Source organism: Triturus cristatus, chromosome 2_2 (genome assembly GCF_964204655.1).
Source record: "Triturus cristatus chromosome 2_2, aTriCri1.1, whole genome shotgun sequence".
NCBI classification, from domain to species: domain Eukaryota; kingdom Metazoa; phylum Chordata; class Amphibia; order Caudata; family Salamandridae; genus Triturus; species Triturus cristatus.
The window spans coordinates 1,254,964,633-1,254,979,136 of NC_140582.1; the positions used below are offsets into that span (position 1 = coordinate 1,254,964,633).

Sequence of the window (14,504 nt, forward strand, 5' to 3'; positions counted from 1 at the left end):
TAAAGCCCACAAAACCACAACGTGCACATGGCCTTGAAAAGTAAACATAAACGCACCAAACATGAGAATGTCACACATAAGCAAACTGAAAACTTGGCAGCTATGACTGTCATTGGCAGTAACGGGGGGCTACCGTGTGGGGCTGCTGCAGTGGGCTCCTGGCGAGAACCTGGCATCTATTTATCCACTTTTAATAAATTAAGAACTGCCCTTCCCGCCGCCATCTTGGGTGTGTGGAATAGAACCATAGAGTCTGAGACGCGCTCCGTGCAGACTATTGCCGTCCGCCATCTTGAATGTATTTAGCAGAACCATAGAGTCTGAGCTCCGCTCCGTGACTTTGAAATCTCTCCGCCCGCCAGCTTGGGTGTGTGTAATAGAACCATAGAGTCTGAAACGCTCTCCGTGCACAGGCCCTTCCTGTCTGCCATCTTTGAATTTATTTAACGGACCCATAGAGCCTGAGACGCTCACACAGCAGAGACCCTTCCTGTCGGCCATCTTGAGTGTATGTAGTAGAGGAACCATAGAGACGGAGGGGCTGCGCAGCGGCGACCCTTCCCGCCGCCATATTGGGTGTAGGCAGCGTCGCAGCCGCCACAGCCTGAGAGCTACACCGGCCGTGAATCGTCCGCCCTTCCATCGGCCATCTTAGGTGTGTGCAGCACCGGCGGGCAGAGCCGGTGGGCTCTCGGTACCGGCCCGGCATGCCTCGGTACTGCGTGGCGCTCAAGTGCTCCACCTACCACCGCTTCTCATCGGTGGACAGCCTCGGGCGGCCCATCACCTTCCACAAGTGAGTGCGGCGGCGGGGGCTGGGCCGGGGCGGGAGGAGGGAAGGGCGGCGGCGGTGCAGAGCCCGGGCCGGGCTGGAGCAGGGGGACCGCCCTCCTCTCAGCAGTGCGCGCGGCCTCATTTGCATAATATATGCGGTGTCATTTGCATAGTCCAGTGACACTCGTGTGCAGGACCCAAACCCACTCATGGAGTGTCTCATCCTCCTCACCTGGACACATGAGCTCCTGCACACAGTGCCTCGTTCTGCTAAGTGCTGTCATGGCATTAACTTCATATATTCACCTCGTTATTATAATTTATTCAAAACCCATTCCCTTTCAAACAATCCAATGACGACAGACGCCTCGTTTACATACCAATTTGTCACCCATAATACATTTTCTAAAACTTATTTGAACATCCCATTTACATAATGCATAATTCCCTGATTGCAAAAATACAATCTACTATATTTGCATAAAGCATTCACTAAGAATGTACCTTATTCTCACTCTGAACCTAGTGTGTGTGCTCTGCATGACCCTCCCCAGCCTGCCCGCGCTGGTGATTAGGAGCAGCTAATTGTGCAGTGAGTTGCAACTTCCTGGGCAGGGAGCTGCATTGCTGCAGGTTCTGCTGCCTGACGGGCAACCACTTGGGCCCGCCAGAGTTGCACTGCTGCAGGTTCTGCCGCCTGACGGGCGACAACTTGGGCCAGCCAGAGCTGCATTTCTGCAGGTTCTGCCGCCTGACGGGTGACCACTTGGGCCCGCCAGAGTTGCACTGCTGCAGATTCTGCCGCCTGACGGGCGACCACTTGGGCCAGCCAGAGCTGCATTGCTGCAGGTTCTGCCGCCTGACGGGCGACCACTTGGGCCCGCCAGAGCTGCATTGCTTCAGGTTCTGCCGCCTGACGGGCGCCCACTTGGGCCCGCCAGAGCTGCATTGCTGCAGGTTCTGCCGCCTGACGGGCGACCACTTGGGCCCGTCAGAGCTGCATTGCTGAAGGTTCTGCCGCCTGACGGGCGACCACTTGGGCCAGCCAGAGCTGCATTGCTGCAGGTTCTGCCGCCTGATGGGCGACCACTTGGGCCAGCCAGAGCTGCATTGCTGCAGGTTCTGCTGCTTGACGGGCGACCACTTGGGCCTGTCAGAGCTGCATTGCTGCAGGTTCTGCCACCTGACGGGCGACCACTTGGGCCCGTCAGAGCTGCATTGCTGCAGGTTCTGCCGCCTGACGGGCGACCACTTGGGCCCGTCAGATCTGCATTGCTGGCGACCACTTGGGCCAGCCAGAGCTGCATTGCTGCAGGTTCTGCCACCTGACGGGCAACTACTTGGGCCAGCCAGAGCTGCATTGCTGCAGGTTCTGCCGCCTGACGGGCGACCACTTGGGCCCGCCAGAGCTGCATTGCTGCAGGTTCTGCCGCCTGACGGGCGACCACTTGGGCCCGCCAGAGCTGCATTGCTGCAGATTCTGCCGCCTGACGGGCGACCACTTGGGCCCACCAGAGCTGCATTGCTGCAGGCGCTGCTGCCTGACGGGTGACCACCCGGGCCCGCCAGAACTGCACTGTTGCAGGTGCTGCTGCCTAATGGGTGACCACCCTGGCCCACAAGAGCTGCAGCTCTGATTTTTAGCCTGCCCAGAAGGGCGCATGCCTCTGACCTCCTCACCAAACTGCACTGGCTGCCGATGAAGCAACGAGCCATCTTCAAAGGCCTCTGCATCACTCATAAAGCCCTATACGGCCAGGCCCCTGCATACATTAAGGAGCACTTTCAAATATATACCCCGAGACGTATTCTGCGGTCCTCGGAGGCGGGTCTTTTAGTCCCCCCTCGGTTTAAACTCACCTCCAAGGGGGGCAGGGCTTGTTCGACTCTTCTTCCACATCTCTGGAATAACCTGCCGGAACACCTGCGCAAGGAGCCCGTTCTTTTGAAATTCAGGAAACTTCTTAAAACTATCCTGTTTAGAGAGTCATTAGAATAACACCACACTTTTTCTTATGTTATTGCACGGTACTAGGACGCTATCTTCCTCTCCAAAGCGCGAAGAGACCAGTTGGTGAATCTGCGCTATATAAAAGTCCTTTAACATAACATAACATTGCTGCAGGCGCTGCTGCCTGATGGGCGATCACCCTGGCCCACCAGGGCTGCATTGCTGCAAGTGCTGCTGTCTGATAGGCGACCAACCAGGCCCGCCAGAGCTGCAGGTGCTGCTCTCTGATGGGCGACCACTTGGGTCAGCCAGAGCTGCATTGCTGCAGGTGCTGCTCTCTGATGGGCGACCACCCTGACCCGCCAGAACTGCATTGCCTCATGTGCTGCTTCCTGATAGGCGACCACCCTGGCCCACCAGAGCTGCATTGCCTCAGGCCCCGCCCACCCCCCAACTTTCCATTGACTTTGCCATAGATTTACCTCCCTTGTTGACCCCGCCCCTACCTCCTAATCCTTCCACTCGCCGACCCGTTTCAACTTCTCCTGAAGCCAGCCTTTCCAACTTACAGCTGAAAAACAATTCCTCCTGGCATAATTTTCACCCCGTGACTGAACACAAAGTCCTTAACATAATTTCCAAACTCAAGCCGACTTCACACACCAAAGACCCTCTCCCTTCTAATCTTGTCCAAGATCTAAACCCACATCATTGCCCCTTACTGGACTACTATCATTAACACCTCCTTTGCCACGGGATGCGACCCCAACTCTCTCCAGCTCGGACAAATCACTCCCATTCTTAAAAACCTCACCACTGACCCCAACAAACCGAACAATCTCCGCCTTATCTCAAACCTCCCACTTCTATCTAAAGCCCTTCGGAAAAATATGCTCTCCGACAATTGGATAATCACATCTGCAATTACAACTTACTTGACTCCTTGCAATCCGGCTTCAGAAAAGGATGCAGCACAGAAACCGCCATGCTAAATATAGTCGATGACATCCACTGGTCCATCGACAATGGTGAGTCCTGCCTACTTATTCTCCTCGGCCTCTCTGCTGCCTTTGATTCAGTTAACCATTCTTCCTTACTTAACTGACTCAAAGCTCGCTTTGGCCTTAATGGTCTGGTCCTCAAATGGTTCACCTCTTACCTCCAACACAGAACACAACAAATCAAAATCAAAGACTGCCTCTCTAATCCTACACCAGCCTCCCAGGGTGTCCCTCAGGGCTCTAGTCTCCCCCCCCCCTCTCTCTTTGACCTCTTTATGGAACCCCTTACCCTTATTCTGAAACAAGCAGGAATCAACTATCGCCTCTTTGCTGATGACACCCAACTTTACTATAAGATTAGATCCCACTCTGAAGTACTTCATCTAAACAATACCTTGAGTAAGAGCCAATCCTGGTTCTACTCCAGCCACCTCAAACTTAACCCTAGAAAAACTGAAATCATTCTCTTCTCTCCTAAAAACAACCAGCTCTCCATCCAAGGCTGGCTCTCTGACCTTAATGCACTCAACTGCTCGCTCTCCTTATCAAACTCAGTGAAATCACTTGGTTTCACTATTGACGAAAATCTTACTCTTAACGACCACATAAAAAACTCGGCTGAAGGAGCTCTCTTCACTCTCTGACATCTTAAGAAAATCAAACTCTTCATTTCATCTGACGACTTTAAATGGGTTGTCCAATCACTAGTCCTCTCCAAAATTGAATATGGTAACGCTATCCTCACCAGAACCCCCAAAGTACATCTTGCCCCCCTGTTTGAAATGGCCCTTATTGCAGGATTATCCCTAAACTTCTTGCTTTTTCCTCCTATTTTTTCCTGACCTGTTTGTGTTGGTTTTAGGACTCTGGGCACTTTCCCACTGCCAATCAGTGCTAAAGTGCATATGCTCTCTGTGTAAACTGTGTTAAGGATTGGTGTTTCCACGATTGGCCTATTTGATTTATGTGTCAGTCCCTAGTAAAGTGCACTGCGAGTGCCAGGGCCTATAAATCAAATGCTGTTGGTGGGCTGCAGCACTGGATTGTGCCACCCACGCAAACAGTCTGTAAAGTGTAACTCTGGCCTGCCATTGCAGAGCCTGTGTGCAGCCTGGGGCTGCCATGTCGACATGGCAAGTGCACCCACTTGCTAGTCACTAAACCAGAGGTCTTCAAACTTTTGGATGCCGAGACCCCCCTGTCAAAAAATTTCAGGCATGAGGACCCCCTCCTTAGAACTTAATACTCCTCATAATTGGTGCTCCCTGTTTTCCATTTTTACAGATTTTTACAGATAACTACAGACAGAAATCATTGTATATCCTGTCTGTATCTACTTTTGAAAGTGGAAAAATGCTGATAATTGGCTTCTTTTGGGTGACTATGCTGAGTTTATTGACTTTCAGGCCAGTAGTTGCACACATTGCCAGCATAGGGAGTTATAAAGCTCACTGAGATTTGCTTAAATTAATTGTTGCATTTCTCAACAGGTATTTGTGCTATCATGCCAATTGTTTGATGTGTGTATTATATTATTATATTAATTTGCTAAACCGCGACAGGCATGAAAGTATGAGTGCACGTCTATCTGTTAAGTAAATGTGGAAATATACGGGTTATCACATCTATTCACAAAACAAAATAAATATGGATAAATACAGACAGCAAGAGACTGGTTTGAGGAGAAAATGTTTCTAAGCAATTCTTTTTAAGCATGGCCCACTCTCCTACTACCCTCCTTTAGCCTCACTGCTGCAGGTGAAACCTGCCTCCTAGTCCTTACTTTCTCTGTCTCAGGGTTGCTACCCTCAGAGATCTGGACCACAGCCCACAAGGCAACTACAGACAATGCAGTATCTAGGATAGACTCACCAACCCATCTCTGTTTCTCAGGGTCCATGCCAACTGCCACTGCTTCTTGCCCTCCCCAGGTTTCATTCTGCCCCATCAATAAAAATTGGGATGCAAACCACCACCTGCTTACTCCTCATGGACAACCTCCATACTACCAGGGGGTGCTATGGAGCAGACCACCCAGTCCTGCCTCTTCAGTGTCACACCTTACTTACCTTTTCCAGGGAACCACATTGCATCCCTCTTTACCGAGAGGCCAGGCTCTGAAGCCAGCCTTAGAGCGCCGCAAAGAACCCTAGTTTGCATAGGGACGCTATATTACACTATGCTACCAGGTCACTATGGATCTAGATCTCAGAATAAAGGCCAAACACCATGGCATTTATTTACTAAAGTATATATTGGAGGGTGCATAACAATGCAATAAAGCATACAGGCCTTTAAAAAGTTAGTAGATTGACACTAACTTTTGTGTAGCCTTTCAGAGTGCAAGCGCCCATGCAAAACATTAGTAAAAGAGGGTCCATGCATCCACTCTCAGGCTTTCATTTTTACAAATTATTGTTATCAGGTGCAGCAATCCAACTGATCTTAAACATTGGAGGACTACAAATCCCAGAAAGCAATACTTTGTTCAAATAAACAGGCAGAACAGGAAACATAGTGTTCCTCTCTACAGAGAGACCAGGTTCTACAGGAGGTTTGAGGCAAATTAAAAAATGGTTAATTCCACCTGTTCTCCAGAAAACCACTAATGTCAAAACATAGTATCCCTGGTTAATAGGTTGGATAATAATGGAAGGGAGACCTTGTAGAACAGAGCCAGGGCATGGCAGTCCCACTGGAGGGGTGAGAGGGCAGCACTCACCCAAGAGAGCCCCAGTGTGGGAGAGACATCCCTTACTCACAACAGAGGGAGACCTTGTGGCACAGAGCGCAAGGCCTTGCCATGCCAGATGGAGGATGAGAGGACAGGACCCACCGAGAGACCCCAACTGTGGAAGACACCGGAGGGAGACCTTGTGGAATAGAGAGTTAGGCCCTGGCAGACCCATTGGAGGGGTGAGACGGCAGGACCCACCTGAGAGAGCTCCAGTGTGGGAGAGACACTCCTTACTCAGAACAGAAGGATAGACCTTGTCTAAGACAGAGCTAGGTCTTGACCACTGGAGAGATGAGGGGACAGGGCCCACATGATCCTGATGGAGGGAATTGCACTTATATAGCGAAACAGAGAGCCATGCCTGCCCTGGACATGATGGCAGCGGGGGGAGTGGGAGGACAGGTGTAGAGAAAACAAAAACGGACGTGATTAAGCCACCTGAAGGATTTTAAGGGAGAGGAGATAGGAAGAGAGACAGGAAGTTTGACAAGGAGGTGAGGGCGTAATACACCCCCCACACCCCTGCCATGGACAATCTTCCAAACAGAAATACAGCGAAGGGACCACCTGGGCTTTTTATGGTGGTAGCTGCACATTTGACATTATATGGGTGACGTCAGCAGCAGGACAAAAGTGAAAGAAAAGAAATGAGATTAAAAGACAAAGATGTGTAGAAGGAGAGATGAGGTTTCAAGCAGAGGATGGAAGAGAATGGGAATGTGTGAAAATTGTACTTTAACACAGAAACACAGTATCAGCTCATGTACTAATAACATATTTAGAGAATGTTTAAATAGTCATAAAACACAGTGCAGAGTTTTTGGTGATATCAAGCAAAGTATAAAAGATCTGAAAGCACAGCCAAGGCATGTCGGCAGGTGCCTGGCTGAACCTATGAGAAATGCTATCCAGCCTGCGTTCACTATTCCAACCTCGTGTTATTGTTGTGTGACTTACTTTAGCAGAGGAATCCCAAAGACAGCAGTGGGGAAAGGGTGGGCGTAAATTTTTGGAGTTAAGAATGTGTGTGTGCGCGTGCGTGTATGCTTGTGTGTAGGTCTGAGGGGTAAAAAGCCAGCTAATGGTGGAGGAGGTGGGGCAGAGGCAACCTACTTACAAGTTCCACGAAGTTCCGGTTGCCGCGGAAACCAGGAAACAGCCACGGGATCGTATTTCAGAGGCAGCCGCGAAGAAGAAGCACGAAAAGGACACCAGCTGCTGGAAAAACACAGCAGCAGCAAGGACAACAAGGAAGTCCAGGAGATGCAGCAGGAGTGCAAGGCAGCAGCAATGACAAACATTGAAGCACTTCAGACGCTTCGCCAGAGCATATTTATGGCCCCAGTTCCCGGCATTTCCTGATGTTAAATCTGCAATTTCTCTGATTGGAGGACAATCACCGATGACGCTGTATGCTTTCACGATGTCCTCCAATCAGAAAGCGCCTGAAGATGCCACTATTTGGAATCCAAAACGAAGAGCAAACGTTTTGGATTGCAGCTTCAGGCAGTTCCAGGCAAAAGTGCGATGGGAATGCGCGACCCCCTTTCTAGGACTCCACGCCCCCCCTGGGGGTTGCGCCCCACAGATTGAAGACCCCTGCTCTAGAGGTACTCAGAAAGAAATAATTCAGGGATACCTGTGTGAAATCATTTATGCACTCTCTCCACTTTTTCATTATTTGAGAGTCAGCACATGGATTATTTTTGTGAAAGAAAAGATAATGGCCATCTTTGTTACACTTGGAGGGTGGCCTTTGAAATACATTTTGTACAGGACCAAATACAGAAGAGGAGAATAGGTTTTCAGAGCTTCCAGTGTGTACAGAAAATGGCAATTCCTTATTTGACTTTTCTGCTCATTTTTTCCTCTCTGTCCCAACCTTCCCTCCAAATGTACCTCATTATTCTCGACCTTGGCCTTTACAGTGGACCATTTTCTCCTCCACCTCCCACCCCCACCCCCCGAAGCTATTCTCTCCCACACTGCGTCCTTCCCTGCCATTCTGCAAACATGCCTGCCACCTATCCTCCACCTCAGGCACTCTGCACCTTCGCCCACTGCTCACTTTTCTCTTCCGCTATCCCTCTCTATCCATGTGCTTATCACGCCTCCTGTATCCTCTCTCCATCCCTGGTTTTGTCTTTCTTTGTCCTGATTGATCTCCCTGTTTCCTCTCACCTTCAGTCTCGCTCTCTCTTTCTCCCCGTTTCTGTTCCTCCCACTCTTTCATTCATATAAACACTTGGGCCTAAAATATCTTTGTGGTTAATACAAGAATAAATTGAAATACAAGGAGTAATGAAGAAAGATATTAGATGGAAACAAGAACGGGAGAGAAAGTAAGAATGGACTTGATTTAGGGGAGAGAGAAACTATTTAATAGCAAAGTACACGAAATGTGATCTAAAAACACTGGCAGCGTTGCTTGCTTGTGAGGCACCCGATCTCAATAAAACATCTGCTCTCGTTAGTTATGTATTTGTCAAGGTTTTACTGTAACTACTGGCAGTGTACGTGCCATATAAATCCTGTTTGTTAGTGCCTCCAAATCCAGACATGCCAACACTCCAGATTCAGACGGGAGACTACCGATTTCAAGGCTAGTCTCCCGCTCCCGATTCCTGCAAGCAAAAACCCGATCCCTCGGGGTTTCAGCTGACAGGGCTTGGTATTGTGTAACGTGCTAATTCTTCCAGCAATAGTCAGAGTGGCGCGACAGGGGCTCTAGAAGGGGTGAAGTACCAACACAGCCTCGTAAGCAAGTAAATGACCTGTGAAGTCTTTAAAACCGTTTCCAGGGCTGTGTGTGTGCCCTGGAAACGGTTTCAGCCCAAGCTACCACAGGGGGGGGGGGGGGGTATGCACTGCCAGCAAAATGCTAGGCCAGTGCCAAACACTTGCATCACCCTCTCTCTGCCTACCAATGCTCTCCATGCTTCTGAAAGGTAAGAAAAAACACGTGCATTTCAAATGTCCGATCCTGCAGCAGCGCACTTGCAAAGCCCATACATGACAGAAACCCGATTCACGGCCCTATTCTCCCGATTTCTTTTTTTTTTAAATCTCCCACTTTGCTTTTCTGAAATGTTCGCATGTATGTCCAAATCAAATAATTGTGAAAGAGAAACATTGTTCTCTAAAGAAAATCCTATTATCTAACACAAAGTTCCGGTTGCCGCGGAAACCAGGAAACAGCCAAGGGATCCTATTTCAAAGGCAGCCACGAAGAAGCACGAAAAGGACACCAGCTGCTGGAAAAACACAGCAGCAGCAAGGACAACGAGGAAGTCCAGGAAATGCAGCAGGAGTGCAAGGCAGCAGCAGCAACAACAAACATTGAAGCACTTCAGACGCTTCGCCAGAGCAGTTCCCAGCCGGCATTTCCTGATGTTAAATCTGCAATTTCTCTGATTGGAGGACATTCACCGATGACGCTGTATGCTTTCACGATGTCCTCCAATCAGAGAGCGCCTGAAGCTGCCACTATTCGGAATCCAAAACAAAGAGCGAACTTTTTGGAATGCAGCTTCAGGCAGTTCCAGGCGAAAGTGCGATGGGAATGCGCGACCCCCTTTCTGGGACTCCACGCACCCCCTGGGGGTCGCGCCCCACAGATTGAAGACCCCTGCACTAAACCTTCCCTTTTCTACATGTGAGTCGCCCCAAAGGTAGGCCCAAGGTACCCCCATAGGCAGGGTGCATTGTTAGGTCTCGCTTAACGACGCAGCGCATGCTCTGCTCGCCTCGGAGAGACCTATAGTCACCGGTTTCTCTACCGAAGGGAGACAGGAGATCTCACGCGCGGACAGGAGATGTGCACGCGTCGGACAGGAGATGTGCACTCCGTACACGTGCACATCTCCTGTCCCCACATGAACTCATCGCGTGCATTGGGCGCTTTCACTTTCCCTCCCCCGTCCTCCTGAGCGTCATTTTGTTTTCCGCCCCAGAGGATGCGCTATAGTATTGCAGACCCCACGACGTAATGGAAACTCAAGACATGTATTTAGAAGTTACATGTCCTCTGCGCGTGAATGGCAGGGCAGTGTAGCAAGTGCAGACGCGAGTTTGTTTTTACAGGGGGTGTCTGTGCCTCCTGCCTTGGAGTTAGGACTCAGGGCTCAGAGGAGATTGTTGATGAAATTTGGAGGGTTGGGGTTGCACGAGCACATGCCATCTGCCTTTTAAAATGTTTACCGTTTGTTTTCTATATATTGCCTGGCGGTTTTTCGAATCTGGGTGTGCGTTTATGCGTCATATTCTTTTATTTGGTTTCAAATTCACTTTGATGTAATTGCTTCAAGTATAACTCTTTCCTTCTTGCGAACGTCGTACATATTAACACAAAACCGCATCCCGAATATGTGCAGTAAATAGTTGCATGTTTATATTCTTCGCACCCTTTCTCCGCAGACAGGATAGTTTATTATCCCAAGAAGTTGTAAAGTGAACCTCCAGGACCTGGGACATAAAGTTCCATGTTGAGCTGGGGCAGCATTTGTTTCCAAGGGTGAGTGCACTGGGCATGTTCGGACGGGTGTCTCGGCTAGTTCAAACCCCATAAAAGTGCAGTTCCTCTAGCGTGTTTAGGGGGGAGGCAACACTTCCTCCTTTCAAGTATGTTGTATCATGAAGAAATGTGGATGAAATGCAGACATTCCATAGCAGTAAGCATTTTGTTTTTGAGGGAAGCTGTCGAGAATTAGGGACGCACTGCTTTGTGGAGAATGATGCGTCCAAACGTCAGTGTGTAGCAGTTCGAAGGCAAACATCATAGGCCAAGCTCTGTCTCGTTACTTGCACGCTCAGTGCAGTGTTCAGGGGATGTTAGGAATGTATGTTGTTATGTAGTCTCAATACTGATTCTTTCTCAGTATTTGTGGATCTTGAACCCGAGGCAGTGGTAGACGTAGATCTTTTTAGGAGCACACAATAAAAGATGCCAGTTTTAGAACTAAAGACGCCAGGTTTTCAGCTGACACCTTACTCGCTAAGAAAATCATTTTTAAGTCTTTTGGGAAAGACGGTCTTTCGTTTGGTTCTGTTTTACGTTTCCAAACTTTAGTGTAGGTTTCCATTGTGTGACTCTCAAATGTGGATTGGTGGGGAGAGAGGTGTTACAATAACGTTTTTTGCAGCATGTGGTTACTCCAGCCCCGGGTTTGTCCATGAAGGTGTTTCACAACCACATACGTGCCTGTCCCTGAAGGAACTTTGCTTGAACCTATAATGTTCGAGTGTCAACCTTTTTGATTATGAGGATTAATAAAATGGCTGGAACTCCACACAGGAATCATAAGTTAAGTCATTTATAAAAGAAAGAAAAAGCAACTCTAAGATCTTCAAAGCTTTGCAGGTGCCTTGTCTCTGATGAGGGTAGTTTCAAGGGGGGACAGACAAATGGACCTAAATTGGTTTCAGTCCAGACATGAAGCGTGCTTCTGACTGCTTGGGTATTTGCTGGTAATGCAGGTCGTCCAGTTATCCTAGTTTTAAACAGGATCCCACCACCACCTCCTTTTGCCCGTTGATTTCGATGGATTAGCGGGAAGGAGTGGATTGAAGCTTCACAGCCCATTAAAAATAGCTTAAAAGCTGAATTCCAGGTTGGTTTGGCGCACATGTAATCTGGAAAGGGCATTTTAAGATAAAGCTATCTGCAGACACTCCGACACCTGTTCCGTAGCACCAGCGGCCTGCACCAGCAGTGTCTGTGTGACAGGGTGTTACGTCTCGTGAACTGCGTTTGTGGAATGGCAAAGGCTGCCACTTTCCAACTCGTTCTTATTCCCATATAGAGCAGTTTCTCCCCTAAGAGGCAGACTGGTCTGCAATCCTAGCTGCATCCTGTCCCAGGTCTCCCGTAGACCTATCATCTGAACTGACATCTGCAGAGCATCACCATTCCAAATGAGCTTCCTTCGTTGCCGTGTTGCTTGATAGGGTTCAGGCAGCCACCTTCTCTGACATCATCACACCTTTCTGGAAGGTTCTTTCTTGGGCTCTCTGTAGACCTCATGCTTGAGGACACTGGTAATTGACTTTTAGTGCTGAGTTACAGTGTCACGAAGTGGTAGGCTTGTGTTCACACGGATGGTCACTCTTGCTGGTGAACACGCAATCACGACGGCTAGCTCTGCATACAATTTCAAGCCTATCATCACTTGTGCGCCTAAGCTCATCATAAGCCTGGACCATGATGAGTCATAGAGTGGGAGGCATCCCGCACCACGATTAGTGGACTCAATCTGTGTCAGAATGGCCACTTTCTTGCTGTTATTTTAAAGCAAGTGTAGCCCATGTGATGTACCAGGTCAGGAACGTCGAGCGTAGCTTCCCGTTGATGTTCACTGATTCCCTGCCTGCAAAAAGTACTTATGACCGTTTTAGTGGGATACTGGCTTATAAGAGAGCTAGAATCGTGATACTTGCTGCTGCCTTTGGATATTAAGGGCATTTGTCTAGGCACCCCCGTCTGCTTAGCCTTCCGGCTACAACGCTGTGGCAAAATCAACGTAGATACACCGGTGCTGCCATTTTGTTACCTGTATAAAACACTATAAAAAACAAGCATTAAAAATGCAATAGGTCTCGCCTTTCATTAAGTTAAAGCCAATTGCTTTTTTTTATAGAATACCATTAGCAAAGCAAATGGCTTTAACTTAATCAAAGGCCAGACCTATTGCATTTTCATTGCTTGTATGTGAAAGGTAAGACATGCCCTGTTGTGTGTGTGGCATGTCCTGATAGTGAATTACAGCCTACTTTGTTTTTCACTATTGCAAGGCTACCTGTTCCCCATAGGCCAGAAAGGGCAGTTTGATTATAACATACTATAATCCTAACTGACCCAGGGAACATGGTAGAAATTCGAGTATAGTATGCCTGAACTCAGAATGATAAAATACATCTTTTAGTGAAGATGGTTTTAACATTCTGGGTTTGAAAATGCCACTTTTAGAAAGTAGGTATTTTCTTACCTAACCATTCAGCCTGCCTCTGCTAGCTTGTGTATTGTCTGTCTGGTTTGTGAGTGACATGGGCTGGGGGAGACTCCAGGAGACAGGGTGAGTCAGCTCAGGGCTGAATAGACCTATCTGCACATAGATGGGTGGGAGGAGTCGCACCTGGGTCTGAATAGGGCTGTGCCTGGCTTCCACAATGCTGGCTCCACCTCCTGTGGTGCGTCTGATGACCCTGGCCTACACTGGCAAAGGAAGACGGTGCACACTGGCAGAATGCACCCAGAACTGGTTTGAACTGGGTACAGGACCCTCTGCCATCAGAGGACAAAGGATTTGGTGGTATAAATATTGGGGCCCAGACCCCAGAATTTTAGCTTACTTCTGAACTAAGGAACCTGCCAGGAAGAAGGACAGGGAAAGCTGGAGGAGGAGTACTGCCCCTATGCTGCGTGTTGTGGGGTTGGCCTGCAGTGGTTGCTTCTGTCTTGAGTAGGGAAAGGACTGGACTGTGCTTTCATCATCCTGCTGTTAGAGTTTTCTTCAAGGGCTTGAGGTAGAGCTTGCCTCCTGTTGGAAGTCTCAGGGATAGAAAATACTTCAAAGAACTCTTTTGGATCAAGAAGGCTGCCAAGAAGAAGAGCTGGAGAAGCTGTGAGGAGGAATTGCCACTTTGCTGTGTTCTTTGCTGTGTTGGCCTGCAGTGGCTGCTTCTGTCTTGGGCAGTGAAAGGACTGGACTGAACTTTTTGAAATCTACTTTTCTGAGTTTCTCCAAGGGCTTGAGGTAGAGCTTGCCCCCTTTTCAAGAAGTCTCAGGAACAGCAAAGACTTCAAGCTAGACGCTGTCTATGACGGCGCTGCCGACTCCGTTTCCTAAAGGCACCGCAGAGGGCAATGCCACACCATAACCCTGGTCTCACCGACGACGCCTGCTGACGCTGCCACCGAGCTGCTGCTCGCACCGCGACCCGTGGGCTCCGCGCACCGCCTCTCTTCACGCTGATGCCTCGGGATCCCCGAGGACGGCGCTCCATGCCGGAATCGACTCCGCTGCTTGCACTGGTGTTCTAGGGC

The 14,504-nt window shown here is 49.1% G+C and overlaps 1 protein-coding gene across 4 annotated transcripts in view; it reads left to right on the forward strand.

Annotated features, from left to right (window-relative positions):
• The first annotated feature begins 422 nt into the window (after positions 1–422).
• Positions 423–14,504, forward strand: part of LOC146863540 (uncharacterized) — a 263,370-nt gene continuing 249,288 nt past the window's right edge. For 2 of the 4 annotated variants that reach the window (XM_085642996.1, XM_085642995.1), the window contains exon 1: positions 423–796. Coding sequence is in view for 2 of the 4 variants with exons in the window: in XM_085642995.1 (XP_085499121.1) it covers positions 708–796 (89 nt within the window). In the remaining 2 variants the exon portion in view is untranslated. Of the gene's footprint in view, positions 797–9,993; positions 10,135–14,504 lie in introns of those variants that run through there. The other 2 variants (XM_085642994.1, XM_085642997.1) reach the window with 2 other exon arrangements.